The 23,170-nt window shown below is 46.2% G+C and overlaps 1 protein-coding gene across 1 annotated transcript; it reads right to left on the reverse strand.

The window, feature by feature from the left end:
- Nucleotides 1–30: 30 nt before the first annotated feature.
- wu:fb13g09 (multidrug resistance-associated protein 5) lies at nucleotides 31–22,133 on the reverse strand. The gene is given in 30 exon segments (XM_031587611.2): nucleotides 31–1,675; nucleotides 1,799–1,963; nucleotides 2,611–2,724; nucleotides 2,905–2,983; nucleotides 3,078–3,142; nucleotides 3,144–3,238; nucleotides 3,419–3,626; nucleotides 6,120–6,209; nucleotides 6,438–6,624; nucleotides 7,173–7,301; nucleotides 8,336–8,489; nucleotides 8,802–8,931; nucleotides 10,105–10,251; nucleotides 10,606–10,790; nucleotides 11,246–11,357; nucleotides 11,776–11,901; nucleotides 12,087–12,290; nucleotides 13,158–13,230; nucleotides 13,326–13,450; nucleotides 13,841–13,912; nucleotides 14,164–14,556; nucleotides 14,921–15,028; nucleotides 15,339–15,487; nucleotides 16,555–16,702; nucleotides 16,937–17,110; nucleotides 17,286–17,519; nucleotides 18,580–18,727; nucleotides 20,303–20,458; nucleotides 20,896–21,086; nucleotides 21,240–22,133. Coding segments are annotated over 29 exon segments (4,260 nt in total). The 5' UTR covers nucleotides 21,078–21,086; nucleotides 21,240–22,133; the 3' UTR covers nucleotides 31–1,567.
- Nucleotides 22,134–23,170: the final 1,037 nt, after the last annotated feature.

Consider the following 23,170-nt stretch of genomic DNA (forward strand, 5'->3'; position numbering starts at 1 on the left):
TTTGGAGAAATTAAACAAAAGTGAGTTTGATTTAATAGAAAATATTTTTTTATTGAGGAAGCATCCTTATAAGTGATAACATAACACAATTTCAGAAACAATTGAAAAATCACAATCTCAGGTCATTAACAAGGCATTATGGTCCAAGCAATAACAACATTGCTGGCTAACAGGTTTTTCAGTGTAATCACTTGCATTTTAGCAAAGACATACAGCCCACGCTGTTGTCCAATAGCTACTGCAGTAACAGCAACATGGTAAACTACAAAACACGTATCAAATGTGCAGCAAATTTCAGAAATACCATTTTAACAGACCGATATTGCTGCAATAAAAACATTTTAAATCCGTACCAAGACAAAACTGACTTCAAGTGTGCTGTTTAGACTAGAGGGGTTTTTTCAATGCATTGTGCAATCCCTACCCCTCAAGAGGTATTTCAGAGAATAATGGCTACATTACATAGAAACTCCATGACTGAAGCACATGTAAAAGCAGGGATTTTCATAAAATTCCTCTGAAGCAAGACAAACTTGAAAACCTGAAATAGGAAACATTAAAAAGCATCAGTTCTGCTCAAGGCCTTGTTGATCCTGTTAAAGACCCTAAAGTATGGATATAACTGCTCAGCGTGCAGATACAATACAATCTGTGGAATAATAATAAAAACCAAAGTACCAAAAATAGAGAAAGAAATTCCAAACATTTGCAAGCAGATACAAAAGTACTGGTCATTCTCCTATAAGAGCTTCTAAATCAAAATAATCCATCACCCAGAAAGTACTTTAAATTATATTACAGATTATTTTGACTTTTTGACATTTTAAAACCGTTGTAGCACACAGCTAACAATGCTATGTACCTTGCCATAAATTTAACAACACCTTCAAAAAAAAATGATACCTGGCCATTTGTATGAACTGTTTACATTGGTTATAATAGAGCTTCATGGAAGAAAATGGAATGATTATTTTGGGGGGATGTTTACAAAGAACTTCTTCGGTCTTTGGCTGATTCTGAGGACGTCTGTGCAACATAACGCCCACTGTTCAGCTTGTCGTAAATGATGACAAAACAAAAAAACAATCGTGCAAAATCAGTCAACCAGTTCAAAGAAATCCTCAGTGAATTCTAAGTTTGATCATCAATTGCACACAATGGGCTCTAAACATCATCACTGTCTTTAGAGGAAGGTGTCCCAACCAGCCCACAAAACACCAGGCCACTAGGTGTTTTTAAAAAAACCATCACCATCTCCTGAGCACTTTGAACAGCAGAACAGAACACTGAACATATTGCACACTTTTTGGTCATCTTATGGAACGCAGAAGTGCGACACAACACTTGTGCAGTGTCTTGATTGCGAGCAGCTAAGTGAAACAGATACAGATATATAAATATGACTTTGTAAGAGGATTAAAGCTGGATCAAATATGGGGCTGAGAGGACTGACTCACTCTCTTTCTGTCTTTGTTTGTGTGTGTGTGTGTGTGAGAGAGTGTGTGAGTGTGTGTGTGTGTGTGTTGGGAGGAGGGGTGGTGTTGAAGAAGGGGTCCTCTGTGGCCTTTCAGTTATCTTCAGAGTGACTCAGCTTCCCATCCTCGGCCTCAATCATAGCACGCAGCCGAGAGTTCTCATTGGCAAGTAAGTTAGAGGGGGTATCGAACTCTAGAATCTGCCCCAGGGGAAAAAGGAGAAAAAAAGAACATAAAACAGATCAGGAGAGGTTTAAAACCTAATTTGGAACCAGAGAGCAGAGTGAGAAATGCTTTCAAATAGTGCATGGTAACAAACTCACCTGTCCCTGATCTAGCACCATGATTCTATTGCAGCCCAGCACCGTGTTCAGGCGGTGGGCTATGACCAGAGTGGTGCAGCCCTTGAACGAGTGACGGATGGTCTCTTGAAGCAGACGGTCCGTCTCTGTGTCAATGGCTGCCGTGGCCTCGTCCAGCAGCAGGATCTGAAAGAGTATCCACTTTCAAAAGTCACTTAAAGCATCACGTGCTTCTCCGGGGAGAGCACGACAACAAGGCATGGCTGGCTTCAGTAAGTGGCATAGATACCTGATCAAGGCATCTATTGAGATAATATGAATAGAAAAGGGTTTTTTACAGTAAGTTGATATTTTGGCTATTTCTAAACATGGACCATGTCTTCCAGGCATATTATAGCCATGTATTCTGGTTGCCTAAAGAGGCTTTATTTGTAGCCATGTGGTGGCAATGTTTAGCCATTTTGTTTATGTTGCAATGCAGCATCACAGCCACTGTTCGACTCAGACATGGGCAGAACACTGACATTCAAGGCACAACGAACAATTACTATTTCAACATTCTGCCATTTAAGTAAGCATAGAATTGTAATTAACAAAATTGGCAGTGGAAAGTTGGGGAGCTCTTAATCAGATTAATCTGGAATCTCTTACTACAATAGCTGGAATCTCTTCTACATCTGTGATGACTGAATACATGAATACACAAATCATCAAATGGCAAAACTATGTGTGAAAATCCAGAAAATGACTGGATATTGTTTTAACAAGAGGCACATCAAGAGGCATGGTAAAAGGCAGATGGTGGAAAAGAAGAGATGCAGGTGGCACCATACCTTGCTGTGTCTTAGAAGTGCTCTGGCCACACACAGCAACTGCCGCTCCCCCACTGAAAAGTTCTCCCCGTTCTCCGTCACCTCCGAGTGCAGGGAGAGAGGCAACTGGCTTACCTACACACAGAGAGCATGGAGGAAGAGCACAGACAATTTGGAGATATCTGGCCAAGTGCACTTCTTGTATTGCACAACACCCCTTACATACGGAATGTCTTAACAGGCCTTTCCAGAGAAAGTTTTGTGTGAGTGATTTGATTAAATGCCTGTTGGCTTGACATTAATATCCATGTTTACCATGTCCTTCACGTGAGTCTTCTCCAGCGCCTCCCAGACCTGCTGGTCTGTGTACTGCCCCCATGGGTCTAAGTTGGTCCTGTCAGCAGAGGGGGAGATCAACAGTCAGCTGGTTGTTGGACAGCCCTTAATCATAAAGCCGGGGCGCTGAAACCGAGTGACGCACAGCATACCTGACAGTGCCGATGAAAAGCACAGGCTCTTGGGGGATGACTGACAGCTTGCTTCTCAGGTCCTTCCAGGCCGATGTGAGCGATGTTGACGCCGTCAATGGAGATGGAGCCGCCGCTCAGCTCCACCAGCCTAAACAGGGCGACGCCCAGGGAAGACTTCCCTACAGAGGGGCAAAAAGATGGGCCATGTAAGTGATTTACCACCGAGCTGTTTTTATCTGTCAGTTTTTTTTCATCTGAGGCACCCTAAGGTGACCACAGGAAAGTATAATAATAGATAGATGTGCAATATATAGAAACAAACAAACAACTAAATAAATAAATCTGAAAAGCCATCATGCCTGAGCCAGTTCGGCCGACTATTCCCACTGTTTCTTCCGGCATGATTCTGAAAGAGAGTTTCTTTAGGACCAGTGGCAGGTCACCACGGTAACGCATCTCCACTTCATGGAAATGGATGTCTCCTTCCTGAGGCCAGCTGGAAACTGGGGTGGGTGAAACTGACGGGGTTGCGGGTGAAATCTGACGGGGAGCTTCAGACTCCAGGTTCTGAGGGGGAGAGGGGGAGGCAGAAGGACAGGAGAGAGAGAGAGAGAGAGAGAGAAAGAGAAAGAGGGAGAGTCAGAAATGAACAAAACATCAGGTTGTAGAGAATGGAAGTTCTTAATCACCACAGACATCACAGCTGGCAATTATGTCAGCAATTATTGGCCATTATCGGACACCGTTATTATAATTAGCAATTCTAATTACTTCAATTAAAAATAAATATCTATTTAATTGTTTGTTCCCTATTGCAATAACGGTATTCCGAATGTGGTGCCGAAACTAATACAGCTGACAAACTATTCTGAAATTATTTGTTTCTCGTTTTACGTATAAATAAATCAGCATAAGTGTTTGATAATTTACGTCGACTGTTAGTTGGATGAACAAGTTTGTTGTGTTATAATTTGGTGTGCAACTCATTTCATAGCGTTTGCGTTTGCGTTAGCGTCAGTATTATTTGAATCAAAGTCAAATGTGCTTGACCTTTCATGGTCTTCATTTCGGTACATACGCATCTTCTTCATGCGACTGATGTTACTTGTTCTGTATTACCTAATCTTGTTACTTATTTTACGTCAGGCACAACTTCCCAAACTTCTTTTAGGCCGTAAAAGAGAAAAGATCACAGGGGGTCAGACACCTGAGAATGTGCTCAGTAGCGGTGTTACAGGCCAGATTAAACCTGGGTATACTTTGGCCCAGGCCAGAGTATACCCCAGGGGATAGACTGTCCTAGGCCAAACTATACCCAAGGGTGTAAAATACACAATATTTTTGCCCAGCAGAGTTTTTTGCGCCCCTTCTATTTCTCCAACCAATATTTTGACATTAAAAAATATATTTAACATAAGGGGAACATTTGCCAAAAATCTAAAGAGGTAGGGGTGTTGTCAGAACATGCTAGCGCATTGATGGGTATGGGTTGAGTGTGGGTCGAACGGATTATACAACATTTAATTAGTTATTTTTTCTAAACTTGCATGCACCTAGTGCAGTAAATTGTTAATATCATTGGTTGAATGTTGCCCGGTTCTGTATCCCTCCTCCACTCCCTGTAATGCCCAGACATGCAAGAGACCTCCTAACAAACGTTAGATGAGGCCGAAGTTCAAGCACTCTGGACTCTGGTACTGGAAGAAAAAGAATAGATATCTGGACACTCTTTTATTATAACTTGACAGAAAATTAAACACAATGCACTGCAATAACGGGAGAGAAACCGTGTGGCTTCAAAATAGGTGGGAAGAACAAACCTCAAGAGGCACCTGAAAGCGCACAACCCTGTAATTTATGGTACGGTAAATTATCTAGTAACTGTCAATAATTATTTTATGTGATGTCGTTATGTGAAGTGTAGTAATCTTTGATCTTTGTGGATGTTTTGATGTTGTTATCAGTGTTTGACTTTGAACATTTATATTGTAGCGAGGACTTGCTAGTCTTAGAAGTTGAAGGTTTCAGGACGTAGTAATCTTTGATATTTGTGGAAGTCTAATATTTTTTATGGTTGAAGTAATAAAAGTCTATGTTTTAGAGTTTTAAGATTTAAGTCAGTTAGCTTTCTCACTTAACTTACCTGAACCCCCAATAAAATGTTGAAAAATTAAAGTAATTCTTGTGTATATCACTCAACACTACTGATATCATGGGGGTATAATCTGGCCTGAGGGGGTATGAATTGGCCTAGGCCATAATATACCTGGGGTATAATCTAGCCTAGGCCCCTTTAACCCCAGGTATAGTCCGGACTGGGGGGACACTATGGCCTGTTACAGCGGGACACCATGTGCGGTCAAACGGCACAGATGCCAGTGAGGCACTAGTGCATTCATCTATTCTACAGTCCTTCCTATGATTGATTTCCTGTTCCGGGCCATTAGTAACACGGTTTGGCTTGATTGAGAGAACAGCATGGATTCCTGTAATTGAGATTCTTTGCAATTAGCCTATCATAGCAGATCATCACAGTCAGCATCATCGTATCGTAATCATGACAAATATATGATTAACTGTGCAGCCATCCTCAGCCCTCTGCCCTGCCCAGCCCAGCCATTCAGCCTCCTCATCAGAGCTCATTTCTGCCATGCTTTGTTTTCTATTCAAATCAAGGTAAGAGTAAGAAAATGAATCTCGTGGGCTCAAAGACAGCCTAGTCACTTCTTCCCCCCGTGTTTCGCTCTGATTCTGCTTCTTATGGACGGCCTTGCGCCGTGAGTCGCGGCTGCCCGCTGGGCTCCATATGTTTCCCACTGCTCCCCGTCGGAGAGATTGTCACGCCTGACGTATCCCGCCTGCCAGCACACCGCTGTGCCCTTCGGCCCATGCCGCGCCGTGTTTTGATACCCTGCGTGCACCGTGTCAATTGAATAGCGTGAGCTCTGTCCCTGTCACCCCCAACCCCACCGCTACCGCCACCCCCTCCCCCTCCCCCTCCGCCACATTCGTTCCTCCTAACACACGAAGAGGGCCTGCTGTCATCCTGGCCTACCTTACCTTTATGTAATGATTGATTCGTTCCACTGACGTAAATCTGGCCTCCGTTTCAGCCAGGAGCCTGACTGTGAATTGAAACAGTCCAGTGAGCTGGGTGAAAGAGAAGTGAAAAGCAAGGTTGGTTGATCAAAGAGCGTTGCACAATCAGCTACTTCTGCTTATAAGTATATCACCTTATCTGATACATTTTAAGAAATGTAAAGAATGTTCCTGATAACAGGTAGAGGTTGCATCCATGTATAGATAAGACAATTAGACCGTGAAGATCATGTATGACACACAGTTAGACCAGGGGCTCAATTATGGTCGTCCAAGTACCTGCACGGCGTAGGATATGGCAAGGCCGGCGTTGGCCGGGGGGATCTGGTGGTGCATGAAGACGATGAGCATCGCCGTGAAGGTGATGAGGAAGATGCTGATGATGTCCAGGCGGACGGCCAGCCAGCGCATGGCACAGCTGAAGAGGAAGTGGGGGGCCTGGTTGGCATCCAGCAAGGCCTGATACCTGCAGGGCAGAGGAGTCAGTCAGGCCAAGGGCACAATCAAAGGGAGAGGGCACAATCAAACACGGGTTCACTTCACTTTTTTTATCAACACACCACCTTGTTTTGGGTAATTTATGGTGCTAGTCAAGCTTGAAGAAAGGGTTGAGATAAGTTTGAGGTGATCATTAGGTTGAGGTTTTGATTAGAGTTAGCTCACTGTAGCTTAGGTTAGCTTAGGCATCTTACAGTTTGTAGACATTATTACACGGGTCCATGTGTATGGTTGGCAGCTATTTAATAAAGCTTTGATATTAAGCTTTTTTTGTCACCCAGGAAGATGTGATGACGGCCTTAATATACACAAGTGACAAAAACAGAGATCACAAAGGCATAATCAATGTTCAGTGACTAACTAAGTCATCTTTTGAAAGGGTGCTAGCATCTGGTGGATATGCTATAGGTGTTGGATTATCTTTGGTGTTGTTTCTATATTTAGCACCCCAGTCATCGAGGTGGTGGTGGTGGTGTGATAACGAATAGCCTCTTCTCTTAATATGTGTGTTCTCACCTCTGCAGGAAGTCACCACCTCTGCCAAAGGCGTGAATGGTGGAGAGACCCTGCAAGCTGCTGGTCAGATGGGAGGTGAACGGGGATAGCGTGATGTTTTCCAGACGCTTCAGTTCACGAATCAGCACCCTGAAAAGACAACATGATTTGGTTCACTAATTACGGCGAAAAATACTCACATGCTCATCAAACCAATGTTAGAAAAAAACTGACAAATAATCTACAGTGCTGTGGCATAAAAACACATTATCCGTTTTTTAAGCAGATTACTCCTGCGTACACCTCGCGGCTGTCAAACTGACAGCCTCCCGGCTCCCAGGAGCTGAGTGCACCAAAGGGATGGTGTGGCGCGGTGCCACGGACCCACACATCCAGGCAGAGCCATTCCTGGAGCCATAACTGGAGCCGTGGCTGATTTATGAGGGCCTTTGTGGGCCCCCCCCATCACACCTCAGTGCTAAGCCGGCAGGGTACCAGACTCTGGAGCTCCAACGATTGTGAGAGACACAGCATTTTATTGACAAAAGGTGGGGTGATTTCTACTTTTAGGTACAAGACTTCAAATGGACGGGGGCACAAGAACGCCAAGTCCAGTATGAATCATCCCTCCTCTCATAAAGAAGAAGGTGATGGGAGTGGGAGCACAGGTGACACCATGCTCAGTGAAGTGGGCAGCCACACAAAGAAAAAACATGTGCATTATTCACAAGCCTCAATACCTTCATTGAAGCTGAATTCAATTAAAAAAAAAACCTAAAAACCTCACTGATAAGAAAAAAGATGAATTTGTCTGTATGAATCACAGACATTGTTGCCATCCAGTGTGGTTTCCATGAGCTCAAGGTAGAGATTATGTCCGTCACATCAAAAAAGAGATCCTGAATTCATTTAGCTCTACTTCTTAGACACCATAATAGTCTCTGAATTTCCTGAGAAAACAACAAAGCGAGCCTTTCAGTCTGTCTAGCAAGATTAGAAGAGACGCATACTCGGTTCCATTCATGTTCATCATCATGGACAAAGTCATCACTTAGCTGCTTTCGAGTCGGCACAGTAGTCAAATGACAGTACATCTTACCTCACCTTAGTAAGCTGTTTATGTATCCAAAGTTTTTTTAATTAGAATTCAAATTTTAAGATGAACCATGAGAGACGGTTCTCACCTAGAGATGAGGTTGATGACGAAGAGGAAGGCACCGAGAGGCAGGATGGATAACAGGAACCAGGGGAACACCATGCTGACAACGCCCATGCAGAACAGTACCATGGACAGGTTCTGGAGCACCATCTCTGCTTGCATGGTCAGCCGGACATCCACTGAAGGGAGGCAGACAAAGGCAGACACCCACGGTTAGATGAGGCCACCTCGATCCTATTTTCCCTTATCCTGATTACATCACACTGATTACATCCTGTTACAGTTGTGATGTTGCCACAGGTTCCCCTAAGACCAGGAACCAAATCAAGTCGAACCACTCCCAAGTTTATACCTGACTGCCTTTCCACTTCACACTTTCCTGTCTAGAGGTTCCCTGGGGGAATGAACCGTGACATGTTTTCCATCTCCGACGGTCAGCGTCTGCGTTTGGTGTTCTAGGTTCTAGGAGTTAATGGGAAAAGAGGCCCTACCTTCGTCCATGTCCCGTGAGAAGCGGTTGAGGATCCGGCCCAGGGGCGTGGTCTCGAAGAAGCGCATGGGACTGAGCAACAGCCTCTGGAACAGCTTGTCATGGAGCGTTGAGGCGGCCTTAACGGTGCACTGGGAGAGAAAACAAATAGATGCAACGGGGAAACGGCACAGGTAAACAGATTAGCGGTAATAAATATGAAATAAACAAATAGCTGAACATGACACATTGGGCTATGGCAGGGCGGGAAAAAAATGCTGGTTAAGCTATTCTGGGAACACGCTGCCCTGCTTCTTAGCAAAAGTCATAAAGCAAACACAAGTGTCCATGCAATGCAAACACAGGCCTCCATGGCAATAGGAGCGCACAGCTATGTACACACACTCTATCGCACATGTGCCACATTGTCAGCGCTGGGAAGCAACCTGTTGTCTGTGACTATCTCGATCTGTTGTGAAATGTGAGCATATTCATTTAGTGATTGACAGCCATGTCCTAAAATTCTCACGCATGGGTGATGATCTCGCACTGAGCCCACAGAATGGGCCGCAGCGACCCGGCGCACAGGCCCACGATGAAAAGCCATATCACATTTGGACAAAACGGCTTAAGGCACAAGGACAAATTAATTTCGCTAATGAATATTGAACGCCTCCCTCCCTCAACTTTTTAATCTCACCTCCGGGTAAGAGAAGAAAAGAAAGCGAAGAAAAGAAAAAGATTAGCCATCGCTGAAAAATGAGCGAATACAAGTGGCACACAATTACGGAGGGACCTAACCCCTTTACGACTCAGTCAGGCCTACTTAATGGAGAGGAGGGGACACACACCCAAAGGGACACGCATTGAGGAGTCCTAAGCCATGTGTCACAGCACCGGCCAGATAAATGGATTTAGCCCACAGGCACTTTCAATTACAGCACTGAGGATCCAAAGAGAGAAGGCACGCTGAAAGGATAGCCAATTAGAAGGAGCCGCGGAGGCAGAACAGTATTGGTACGTTGAGACGAGGAGATTATGTCCATTTCCCCATCGAGGCCCTTCCTGTAAGGGGGACATTTATTGTGCCATACAGGAAGGAGAGTTGAGCAAACTCCACCCAGTATGGATTAGGAGAAACACCTTCCCTACGGTTACAAGGATCTTAGTCAGTACTGTGAACTGTATGCTTCAGACATTCATCCCATTCTAAGCTGAACTTCAATAGTTTTCAAATACACATGTGCACAGTTTAAAAAAAATGATAAACCTACACAAACAGAGGGAGAGTGCAACAGTCATGACCAGTTCAGGAGGCTGATTACCTTGACAAACGCCAGCCCTCTCAGGGTCTTCAGAATGACAGCGACTCCCATGGACAGCACATAGATCCTGGAGTAGTACTGAATGTGAGGGTTGAGTCTCATGCTGGCGCTGGCCATGGTTTCATTTCCCATAAATTCGATTGCCTCCTGTCAGCAAAGACAATAGAAGACACCTGTATCAACAGACTAACCATGAGGGAATTGAGAGTTCATCTCAACAAAGAGGAAAGATTAGACCCGCGAGCGACAGCGGAGACATTGCTGCTGCACTGAATTGGGGCTCAGTGCACAACAGGTTTGCATCACATCTGTTTCCCCCTCCCTCCCTCACTGACTTTCACTCTTCTCAATCTCAGTTTACATTATGGCAGAATTGCTTGGGTTTTTCAAATTACATTTACTGAGACTGACAGTCGCAGAATAACAATTTGCGGATGCACGCTTTGCAGGCTAGTTGTGTAAGGCTCAGTGTTAGTGGGGGTACCCTGACGGATAGCTTACCCCACTGCCCTGCCTGATCCAGTGGCTCAACCACCAGTTACTGAAGGCGATGCTGCCGGTGGTGCCGATGAAGAGGAGGAGGTTGAGGAAGAAGGCCAGGGGCCCTCCTGCTGCGTTGATGTAGGCCGCGTACACAGACCAGGACACCGCGCCGGAGCCCTTCTCCTCAGCCTGCATGAGCTGGTCTTCAAGGCGCCAGTTAAATGAGATGTCAATGGCAGAGAGGAAGATGAAGAGGAAGGGGTGACAGGACGGAGAGAGAGAAGTAGAATGATACAGAATGGGAATAGGGTGGGAAAGACAGAAGAGAGAGAGAGAGAGCTTCATGAGAAATGTGTTCTGACGACAGTGGTTCAGGAGGTAGAGGAATCGTTTAGTAATCGGAAGGTTGCTAGTTCGATCCCGACTCCTCCTCACCAAGTGTCGAAGTGTCCTTGAGCAAGACACTGAACCCTTACCCGCTCCCGATGAGCAGGTTGGCAACTTAGATAGTAGCCTCCGCCATCGGTGTGTGAATGGGTAGATGTCTAAGGCATTAATGTGTAAAGCGCTTCGAGTGCTCTCTGAGTAGATATAGTGCTATATAAATGCAGTCCATAGGCCACAGAACAAAATGATGTATGGAGGTTTGACCCCTCACCTCCTGTTTTTGGTTTGCTGGGAGGTTTGGCAGCCTTTACAGCTTGTGAGGATGTCGGGGTCGTCTCACTCTTGCCGCTCTGCTTGTTCTGAAGGTTCTTGCGCACCAGGTTCTGTGGAGTCAGAGAGGCCACCAGGGAAGGTCAGCACAAGCCATGTCAGCAGGAACCATAACCATCACGTTGCCATGTCAGCAGGAACAATAACCATCACATTGCCATGTCAGCAGGAACCAATAACCATCACGTTGTGTCAATAATATCCACTGACGCGGGTCTTTGAGAGAGCAGAGACTCTAAATCACTGGCTGCATTAATAATTAATATGACCGTACAAATTAACCTTTCACAGAGACCCCTCTCTGCTAATGAATCATTCAGACAAGTACAGTGGTCTATTTTATGTGTCTGAGTATGTGTTTCTATGATGTGAGTGTGTGTGTGATGTATATATATATATATATTTTATACAGTATATATGAGATAGAGAGAGCGAGAGAGCATGTTTTCCCTGTAGAAAGGCCCCCATTACCTCCTGCTGGACGCTGTTGAAAAGGCTAGCGTAGTCTCGCTCCCTGGCCATCAGCTGGGCATGGGTGCCATGCTCCGCTATTTGCCCATCCTTCATGAGGATCACATCATCGCACTCCGCCAGGTACTGCCAAAACAATGTCACCCCACACCAATCATTTCAGCTGTTTTGTACCAAAAACCCTCTGCTGCACTCCTCTATCCACAAGCTCAATAAATCGAATGACTGCGATGTAGCTTTCCAATGACAAAAACAAAACAAAACAAAAAAAGAGCTCCATTCATCATGATTATAGTTGTGTGTGTGCGCACCTGCAGCTGGTGGGTGATGAAGAGGATGGTCTTCTCCCTGGCGGCCCCGCGGATGGTGTTGTGGAAGAGGTAGGAGCCAACGCGGGCGTCCAGCGCGCTCAGCGGGTCGTCCAGGAGCAGGATGGGGCGCCCGCTGTAGAAGGCGCGGGCCAGGCTCACCCGCTGCCGCTGCCCGCCACTCAAGTTGGCGCCACGCTCCCCAATCTTCAGCGAAAAAATGGACAAGAAATCAAATCAAACTGGATCATTCAGCCAGACCGTGCGCTTTAAGGGGCCTCCCACCAGAGAAAGAAAGTCACATGAGCAGAGCTAATGAACTCCATGGGTAGGAGTAATACATACATTAATCACAGTGGTTAGCACTATGCCATTACATGTTTGTGTTTAAGAAGGTATTGAGTTTTCCATTAGGCCACCCAGAGAACAGCATCACTGGATGTTGTGCACTGGAAAATGAGTTTTGGTTCATTTCTGCTCGTTAGGCTCACATGGTGACTTGACAAAATGAATTAGGGGACTAAATTGAGTTATTACTAAACTTGAACCTGAGCTGAGTTACAATGTGAATCTGACCATGGACTTACAGTGGGGGCCACAGACAAGTTACAGATGGGCACATTTTAACCACAGATAGAACTCGCCATTTTACAGCCAAACACATTTGTTGTTGTTGTTGTTGTTGTTGGCCTTCTCACTCCATAGTGGAGCGTAGGCCGTCGATAGCGTGTGTGTGTGTGTGTGTGTGTGTGTGTGTGTGTCACTCCATAGTGGAGCGTAGGCCGTCGATAGCGTGTGTGTGTGTGTGTGTGTGTGTGTGTGTCACTCCATAGTGGAGCGTAGGCCGTCGATAGCGTGTGTGTGTGTGTGTGTGTGTGTGTGTGTGTGTCACTCCATAGTGGAGCGTAGGCCGTCGAAAGCGAGTGTATGTGTGTGTGTGTGTCACTCCATAGTGGAGCGTAGGCCGTCGAAAGCGAGTTTCCACCAGATTTGGTATGCACTTGTTCTCGATGTTTCAGTAATTTAGAGCGAGGGAATAATTATGGTGATGGTGACTGGCTATTCTTTCCTTACCTCAGTCATGTCCCCATAGGGGAGCTCAGAGAGATCCTGGGTTAGACAGCAGGCCTTCAGAGCAGCATTGTATCTGATAGGAGGGAACAGACACAACACTTTGTCCTCTTTTGATACACATGGGACTTACTCTTATTCACACCTTAGCGTCTGCCATTATTGACTTACTTTTCTTCGTTGTATTCATTCCCAAATAAAATGTTCTCCCTCAAGGAGTCATTAAGGATCCAGGCTTGCTGGGCGACATAGGCAAAGCCCCCACTGACCGCCACTGAGCCTTCCAGCAGGGTCATCTAACAGAGAGAGAGAGAGAGAGCGAGAGAGAGAGAGGGAGAGGGGGAGAGAGAGAGAGAGAGATGGAGAGAGAGAGAGGGAGAGGGGGAGAGAGAGAGAGAGATGGAGAGAGAGAGAGAGAGAGAGAGAGGGAGAGGGGGAGAGAGAGAGAGAGAGATGGAGAGAGAGAGAGGGAGAGGGGGAGAGAGAGAGAGAGAGATGGAGAGAGAGAGAGAGAGAGAAAGAGGTGTGGTGGTTAACATAACTGCTCTGACCCTTGAGAAATACATGCTTCCGCGTTGCAGCAATGCTTCCAGCACAGTACACACTACAGATTACCTACTGAATGAATAGAATCACATGAATGATGTGTGTGTCTCTGTGATCTGTGACTGGTTGGAGCCTCTCACCTGACCCAGGAGAGCAGACAGGAGCGAGCTTTTCCCACTCCCTACACCTCCACAGATCCCAACCAGTGAGCCCTGTTGGTCAAAAAAAAAAAAAAAGAACGGTTCTAGAATGATCCAAATCGCACAAAAGGTGTCTGACTGACACCATGATTGGTTAATTGACATCTATTCTGTGTTTACGTATATTCAGGGTTCTGTTTACATCATGTATTCGGAGTGTCTAGTCTACTGTTTCTATGGTTTCAACTGTCTCATTGAAGCTCAGCCCCTGGACCTGAGAGAGATGGAAGGCATCAGGGTGAGAAGTCACGGAGGCCACAAACCTTCTTGACCCGCAGATCGATGCGGTGCAGGGTCTTGAGCAGCGGCGGGCGCATGCTCTGGGTGGAGGAGATGGTGCTCTGGGGGCTCTCCTGCTCCATGTGGCTGAGGAGGTGGTCCTCGTTGGGGCTCTCGCCGTCACCACCACCACCACCACCGCCTCCCGTGCTCTTGCCCCCATCCTTGCCAATGAAAAGGCTCAGCTTCTCCCGCCGTAGTAACCGCCTGATGCCGCTGCCTCGGAGCCGTGGCTTCTGGGTGACGTGTCCACTGGCCGTGGCAGAGAGCTGGCGGGCTTTCTCCCATGCCAGGGTGGCATCCCGGAACTCCACCGCGTTCTTGGGGTCCTCCACCTTCAACGACACCAGCTCCCTCTCCTCCATCAGGAAGAGTCTCTGTGGGTGGAGGGAGTGGGACAGGCACATGCATCACATGGAGGAATACACAGGTGGAGAATATTCTGCAGTGTACCTCACTTATCTAGAATCTATAAATAAATACATTTTAGAGTCTAAAGACTTTTTTACTGTGTAGATCATTGGAATTATCCCAGTTTATCTTACCATCCATCAGGTTCTGCTAAGTTTTTTATTATTATTTGAACCAGGAGGTATTTGCAATAACTAAATTCAGTGTACTCAGTGCACAATCACAATGAACTTCTGCTTTATGACCTTCAATTCCTCTTTCACAAATACTGCATTTCCCACAGACATCTGGTCAAAGAATGTCAGCTGTTTTCTTCAAATTCAAATTCACCTGAAATCGCTTGGCTGCCACTGACCCCTCAGATAGCGAGCGGACAGCCAGTGGGGTGACTTTGAGGGCAAACGTCATTGAGTTGAAGACAGCCACCACGGTGAAGGCCTGGAGAGGTGAACGACAGGGAGGACAGTGATCGATCGTCAGTCTGAATTTAGGCTGCTGAGCTCAAGTGCACATGCCATGAATGCAACATAACGCCTCAACAGTCTGGCCTCTCTAGCTCAGCCTACTAACTCAGTTCCCAGAGGATCGAATTGGCCAGTGTTTGCCGTCCTTGGCCTGAATGAATATAACATGATAACAGAAGGTGGATATGTGTGTTTGTAAGTGTGTGTCTGTGTGTGTCTGTGTACTTTAGAAAAACCCGGTTAAACACCCCTTGTCACCATAACAGTGAGCCTTGTTTACCAACCTGTGCAGCTGTGAGGTCGTATCCCAGCGCCATGTGAAGGGTGAATGTACACACACTCGCTATCACCACAACAATGGGAGCGACTCCCACGGTCAGGCTCTGAACGTAGTTAGCACGCTCTAGGATCTTTCTCTCCTCTGAGCGCACCTCTGGAGCAGCAGGAACGATGGGGGGAAACACAGAGAGAAAGAGAAAAGAAAAACAGAAATCATGATTCTGTTATTCATGCACAGAGTGTTTTGGTTGCACTGAAGATCCACCTACATCCCATTCAGCCCACTATAAACACTGGAGCCAGTGAAGAGCCGGGGACCAAAATAGTTTGGGGATCATGTTCCTCGCGCCCATATATGGTAGAAAGCTGACAGAAATGGCAAAATGCTGGCAGCAGTCCTGGACCCCATCACTGGCCTCTCCATGCCCCCTGTGTGTGTGTCTTCTGACTGCATGAGAGCACACCGATTCGCTCCCAGCCAATATGCTTCTTTTTCGGCTAAAGTAAGTGCGGCTAAATCAAGGAGCCGGAGGTCCATGCTTTCAAACGTGCATACATTTTTAAAAAGGAAACTCCCAACAAACTTTCAGTGCTTGCCCATAACAGAACACACATTTACACAGCAGAATGCAGCTGTTTTATGCGTGCTAATACACTGACAGAAGCCTCTTCATAATTGAACACCAAAATAAACTGGGGCGAAAGAACGCTGGCACTGGGGAAAGACACAAGCCCGCCCTCCTGCTAAATGTTCCATTCAAATAACGGGGCGATGCCCTCTCTGGCAGATCATGGATCTCTGCGATAGGTAATTAGAGCTGTGATTAGAGGTGTAAAATGATCCTTATCCACAATATATGCGCTCACCTCGCGAGGAAATTCTTTCATCTTATGCTTGACTAAGTGGAACAGCCCTCCGTGGGCATTCGCTATCAAAGAGCTTTAAACGCCATTTGGAAAATTAACCCTTGTGCGTGAGTGAGTAAGAGATTAAGGGGAGGCTTTGGCGCTGGAAGGCCGGAGAGGAGGGAACACGTGCCGACATTCAGACGTCAGCCAGGAGACAGCGGAGGCGATTACTCAGTCAAATGAAAAAAAACAAGGACAAGCTGTTCCGCTCCCCGTTGCCTGGGCATAGGACGGGAAAGGAGTTCCACCCGACTGTGGTTTGAATCGGCGGCATTACTTGCTGTAGTGAGAAAGAGGAGCGGAGTTACTCACTCTGGACGTTACTGGAGAAGGCCAACTCCCAGCAGTACATCTTGATGAACTTGATGCAGCCCAGAATCTCATTCATGAGGCGCACGCGTTGGTCGGTGACCACCACACACCTTTTCCGGAAATACGCAGTCAGCCGAGACGCAAGCATCTACAGAACACAAGAGCATACTTCTTCTATAAATATACATCAACAGTGGAGTTCCTCAGCTTGTTCTGGTTGAGTCACAGAAGAAAACAAATACGGGATTCATATAACCACGACCACTACCATGACATTTCACTTAAGAATGCTTTCACAAAATAAAGGCTTTCTCGTAATATGTGTTAACTATGAGTCATGAGCAGTGAGTGGGAACAGCACCACCGCGGTCTAGACACCCACCATAGTTGGGTAGAAGATGATGAAAACAGCCGACCCAACAAGTGCCGTCGGTCCCAAGAAGTAGGTGGAGTAGGACAGACCCAGGATGCCAATGAGCGGCCCTCCTGCCAGCAGACAGCCCACTGAGACAGCCTCGTAAATGCGCTGTCCGTCACTCGAGCAAATATTCACCAGCTGAGGGGCACAAGACATTAGAGGGAGAGCAGAATCACACAAAAGAACAAAGCCAGTGTATTTCATTGATGCTGTTGACTTCCATTGGACTGTTAGCTAGGACATCAGTCCCAGTGAGCAGACTGAGAGACCCTACATGAGGACACACTGTGTCCAGACCCCATTACTGTCTCACCTCTCCAACACTCATGTCTCTGGTGTTGCGCAGGTTTAAGATCTTGGTGAAGGCGAAGGTGAGAGCTGCCCCCCGGAGACGGGAGGCCGTGCGGTAGTTGACGGCCCACATGAACGCCAGCGACCAGGAGCGAATGAGCTCCGTCACAAAGATCCCAGCCACCAGGGCCAGGCCATAGAGCAGCCAGCTCTCCGTGCTCTGGGAGTACTCCAGCAAGGCCCGGATCAGGAGCGCCTGGGAACGCCACGCAGGGAGGGAAGAGAAGAGGAGGTGTGGGGAGAGAGCAGGAGGGATGGATGGGGGAGAGAAATGGTAGAGGTGAGGTGTGAGAAGAGAAAAAAAAAAGATGGAGCTGAAAGCTAGAACATTTGAGCGCGAGAGTGAGCGTGAGAGTGAGAGTGAGAGTGAGAGTGAGAGTGAGAGGGGACAAGATGACTAAGAGGGGGGTGATCTGAAATGTTCTATTCAGCGTGTGGTTATGAGTAACGTGTTATGGGGCCATAGAGGGAAGAAGAACAAACAGAGGGATTGTGAGAAAGCACAGAGAAGACCGGCGTTGGATAGCAACTGGACCAGTAAATAAACAACAATAAACTGGACCAGTAAATAAACAACAATAATCAGAGGCTCCTGTAAATCAAATCGATTCCAAAGCCATCTTTTCCTCTAAGATGATTTGGACAGATAAGCATCAATCGATACAAACTAAATCAAGGAGGCCCAGAGGCAGGCAGTGCGGTGAAACAAGTGTGCTATTGTGGAAGAGCTATATCCACTTAATGCTATTAGCGGAAAGCTGCGAGCGTGTATGGCTCCATGCAAAGCTTGGCCTTGAATGTAAGGGAAGATAAATGAGCAAGGCTGAAGCACTCCAAAACTCTATCAGGTGAAAATACTCTACCAGGCTGAATGAAAATGAGCTTGAGTAAAAAAAAAAAAAGCCATTAGTTCATTAAATCTGCAGGAGCCCTTCCTGGCATTAATTCTGATTCATACTTATTTTGCAGGATGAAAGAGAGCCAATATGGCAATAAGCAAGAACAATAACCCTCAGGGTTTGGCACAAACCATAATCGTGTGGCTTAAAATTGTTTTCATTACCGAAAGCCATGCGCTGCCTTGCATTTTAAAATCCCAATATTAATTCAAAATCAGCATGAGACAATACAATCTATTGAATGAAATCAGGATTTGGTCTAAAAGTTGTCCACAGGAGTAGGAACGTGTTGTGTCAGCAGATTGTGCAAGGTAATCTCGGGGGCCATCTTGGGGGGGTGTGGATGTAGGTACTTACCGGTCCGACAAACCCAGCCACCATGGTGATGAGGAGGGAGAAGATGGCGACCAGCGTGCGTGTCTGGCAGAACCTCCAGAAGACCCGCGCCAGAGAGGCACCCTCTTTCCCCTGCCTGTTCAGCTCCTCATGCCACAGCGTCTCCAGCCTGCTCAGGAGAAACACACCAGACACAGGCAGGATGTGAGGAAGACAAGAAAGAATGAAAGAACGAAAGAAAGAAGATACAAGGTAGAGATGATATACAAAATGTATTTAAAATATGCTTTTCTCACATGAATCAGTTGCTGTAATCTTTACACAACATGTTATCAGCTGTTGTAATCTCTCACACATCAGTTGTTGAAATATTCTCATCAAGTGCAGTAAATTATTTTGTCTTTGCGGAGTTCATGGCACTCAAATACCTCAAAGCCTCTTGCTCAACCATCTGGCATTGCAGGACTTGCCGCCTTTTTAGCAGGGGCAGTCCTTGCACAGCCATACATGGGCGTTCGGGTATCTGTCCCCATCAACAGTCTTTGTTTAGGAGGTTCTGTGGGGTTACATAACTGTTCTAGCCATACAAACTCCAAGTGAAACTTGGAACTCAAAGAGAAACTTCTGCTTCTCACGAACATACACACACACACATGCCTTCCTAACATATCTCAGCCAACTCTGGCAGGGAGCCAGCCACTCGAGAGTGAGAGACGGTCAGACACACTGCAGTGAAAAGTAACACTCTGCTCTTTCGTGGAGAGAGATGAGGGGGGGGGGGGGGAGGAGAGACAGAGAGAGAAAGAAAATGAGAGGGAGAAAGATAAGGCAACATTCTTCATGGGGGGGTGGGGGGGTGGGGGTCTGATAAGCCACGGCCGAGTGAAACAAACAGTTAGTTATGAGAAACTGATTATGGGAATAACACCTGGAGCGAAGAAAAATATTTTTGAAAGTGAGAAGATGGCACAGCAAAGGCTCGCTCCTTGCAGTCTCCCGTTGCACAGCCTGTGCATTCATTCATGGGAACCTCACCTGCCCTGTCAAGGGTAAACAGCGGGATCACAGATTAAGTTCCTCAATTGTGTTTGGATGCCAGGAGCTACCAGGATCTCTTTAAATCGACTCCAGTCATAGAGGCAGCTCTGTGGACTGGATGTACAAACGTGGGTGTGGAAGAAGCTTAATGACATAACTACTCTACAGGAGCCTGTGCCTGGTCACCTTTCTCTCTCTAATCTCTAATCCCTGCTATTAATAACACCCTGCTGTTAGAGTGCTCTGGCCTGGGCAACGAGAACAGGAGGCGGTGGATCCACGAGGTCCCAACGTGACACAGGGGAATCCCACATGAACAACAAAACGTGTGGTCGCTCAGATTACCCACACAAGTACTGCACTGGCAACCTTGGCCAGGGGCAATGCTTTCTGTTTCAAAGTCTCTGTTTGCTTACGCTTAAAACGGCAAGCTAGGACAACAAGATGGGTCAGAAATGAGGGTAAGGCCTGTCTTTTGAACCCTATTTCAAGAGTCAGTGAGAGAAACAACCTGGGTGAACTTATCAATTGGTGGTGGTGTTTATGTGTGTGTGTGTGTGTGTGTGTGTGTGAGTGTGTGTGTGTGTGTGTGTGTGTGTGTGTGTGTGTGTGTGTGTGTGTGTGTGTGTGTGTGTGTGTGTGTGTGTGTGTGTGTGTGTGTGTGTGTGTGTGTTTACGGTGTGCAGGCTGGTGTATCGGGTCTCACCTTTGACAGTTGACTTCAGAAGCTTCATGGCAGGACAGGCCCCACACGTCCTCCATGCTCAGACTGGATGCTTTGTAGGCCCTCCACGCCAACGGGGAGAGCCACTGCAGGGTCATGAAGGAAAATAGACCAGCATTGTCCACAGGGTGCTGATGCCTGTGAGAGAGGAGCAGCGAGAGTCAAGAACCAGTCTGAGCCTGAGTGCTAGGTGGGGAGGTGAGGGTGGGAACACTCTGGCCTGGAGGAGAAAAGCATGCAGGACTGAGAGGGGCTTTAGTTGTCTTGGGCTCCTGCTGAAAGATGAATCATGCACTGGTGTTTGAACAGCAGTTTGCAGGTACTTTACAGAAATCTTGCCGAGTGGCGAAAAAAAAAAAGAAAGTAAGTTCAGGGCCAATTTATCAGTCAGCAGGCAATGTCTGTGGCTAGGGGATAAGTGGCCGCCCTTATCATGCCATCCTTCTGCATTCTATCCCCCCTGCCCCCCTAACACACACAGAACATGCAGACACACACTCTCACGCATAACAGTCAGCAGAAAAGGCAGAGCATGTCTGAACGGCCTACAGGTAACTTAAACGCTGGGAACTCACTTGTGTGTGATCCTGAAAGGCTTCAGCATCTGAATACTGTGGCGATATCTGCCCATCCGTTTCAGGCCTGGTGGCACCTCGACCTCCTCCTCCTCCTCCTCCTCCGGGTCTGGTAATGCTGGGGGGGAGGACATGGACATGCCCTCCACCCAGCTGGTAACCTCCAGGACATCAGGATGCATGGCTGCCCTCTGGCAAACACAGTAGGCGCATAAGATAAAGTCAAATTCCTCTGTCAACAAGCTCCACAGAAATAGGACTGATGAAGAACCACACTAATAACCCCCCAACAACAACAACAACAACAATGTAAAAAATGCAAGTAAATAACAGACATACTGTACCTCAAGAGTAAAACCCCTTGAACTAGGCCCTGAGTACAAATGTGTACTGAGTACAAGTTCTTGTCTATTTAAAGAAGGTCACTGGCCGCTTCAAGAGCCCAGAGACACTGAGAGGTCTGACACATGAGCCGGGTGTACGCCTATAGAGTGTCACTGATCCCCTTTGGCATAGCATAGCCCCAGGATAAGGTCAACCATGTTGCTGTGTACATTCAGACACATTAGTCTAGGAATTTGCCCAGGGGTTGAGACCAAGAGGCACAATTCAGATAGCCCAACGGTTTAAGCAATAAACTGTGTTTTATTATTGTTACATAGTGCAGGGCTGCAAGGAGTAGGAATCTGTATCAGCTAAGGGAGTTCATTACAGACACGAAAGTAGGCACCTGTTAATATCCTATGCTACTACCATTTTTTGTTTTTCCTGAGACGTTTGTGAGCAATGACACTTTGACATGCATATTTAGTTACAATTACAGAGAAATTGTTTTGAAAAAGTGAAAGAAATCCATCCATTGTTCAATAAAAACAACACCTTCAGTGGGCCCCAACCTTTTCACTTTTTTAAAGCAGTCATTGGTCAACTTGCCCTTGGCCATTAAAAGAACAACACAAGTGAAGGATACACCTGCAATAAGGCCAACACACTTCAGTGGCAGCATAAAGAAAACCCTTATTACTCAGTAACAGCTTCCTATTATGAACCCACAACATTCAAAGAGGTGTTACTTCGTTCTAGGAAAGAAATTAATATTCAGTTTGCCGCAGCCCTAGGTAATGTCACAAGACCTATGACAGAAATATCCCGAAAACAGTGGCCTTCTTCCCATATTTACAGTTTCCCATATTCGCCATATGTAGATCTATATCCTAAAACAGTTCAAGACATAGGGTACTTACATATGAAATTCACTCTAAAATGAAAGGTCCTCACTGTTTCGCCTGTAAATAGTGAATACACGAAAACAAGCGCGCTTGCTTGGATTGCGGTCTTCATTTAAAATGTGTTCTTCAAATCCCTCTCTACACATGTCAACATGTTGTCTTCTGACACTTGTTGCCTCCGTGAAGACTCCAGAAAACACACAACACCGCTTCGGACAAATTGTGGAAAGTACAATTAAAAACTCTTCAAAAAACGTAAAAGTAAAGGTTCAAAAACTTTGTGTCAAGTCGCAACTTGCGCAAGAGCCTTCCTGACATCTATCGAGTTCAGCTGTTTCACATTGGCTTTTGCTTACGGAATTCCCATATTCATCTGACGTCATGAGCCTTCAACCAACCGTAGCGTTGCTTGCACCGTCTCCATAGTTACAGATCTGGCAATGACAAAGCGGTACACAGCAGCAGAGGGCTCCAACGTGAAAGTTGCTGTTGGTGTACGGCAGAGGACAAATCCAATGTTCCTGAGAGCTCTGACAGCTCAACATTCGATTCGTTTTTCGTCATTAGATTGTGCTCACATTTTAGGATGAGACATTTTGCTGCTGTTCTTGCTTGACACCGCGCACGTGCACGAAGTTCTCTTGCATGTGACTGCATTCTGTTTTCTCCTAACTTCAGACCACAGGGTCCACGCCCTATGTAAGCACGAGACAAACGATTTAATGACATCGGTTGATGAGGTTAGAGTAAAAATCTGGAACGTTGCCTACTGCAGAAAACCCCGCAGTTTTTGGTTTATCTTTTAAAGTGACCGATTCAATGACGTGTTATGACATCATTAACAGTTTGAGCCTTGGTGCCTGTTTATTTATTTGAATGCAAACCTAATGGGGAAATAATATTCTATAAAACAAGTAAAATAAGTCATAAATGTGCAATAAAAAAAGGACACTTGCATAGTGTCTTAGGAATGGCTTCAGAATGACTGTGGGTCTTATTTAGAGAATAGAATAGAATCGAATAGAATAGAATAGAATAGACTTTAT

This window comes from Clupea harengus, chromosome 20, assembly GCF_900700415.2.
Source record: "Clupea harengus chromosome 20, Ch_v2.0.2, whole genome shotgun sequence".
NCBI lineage: Eukaryota > Metazoa > Chordata > Actinopteri > Clupeiformes > Clupeidae > Clupea > Clupea harengus.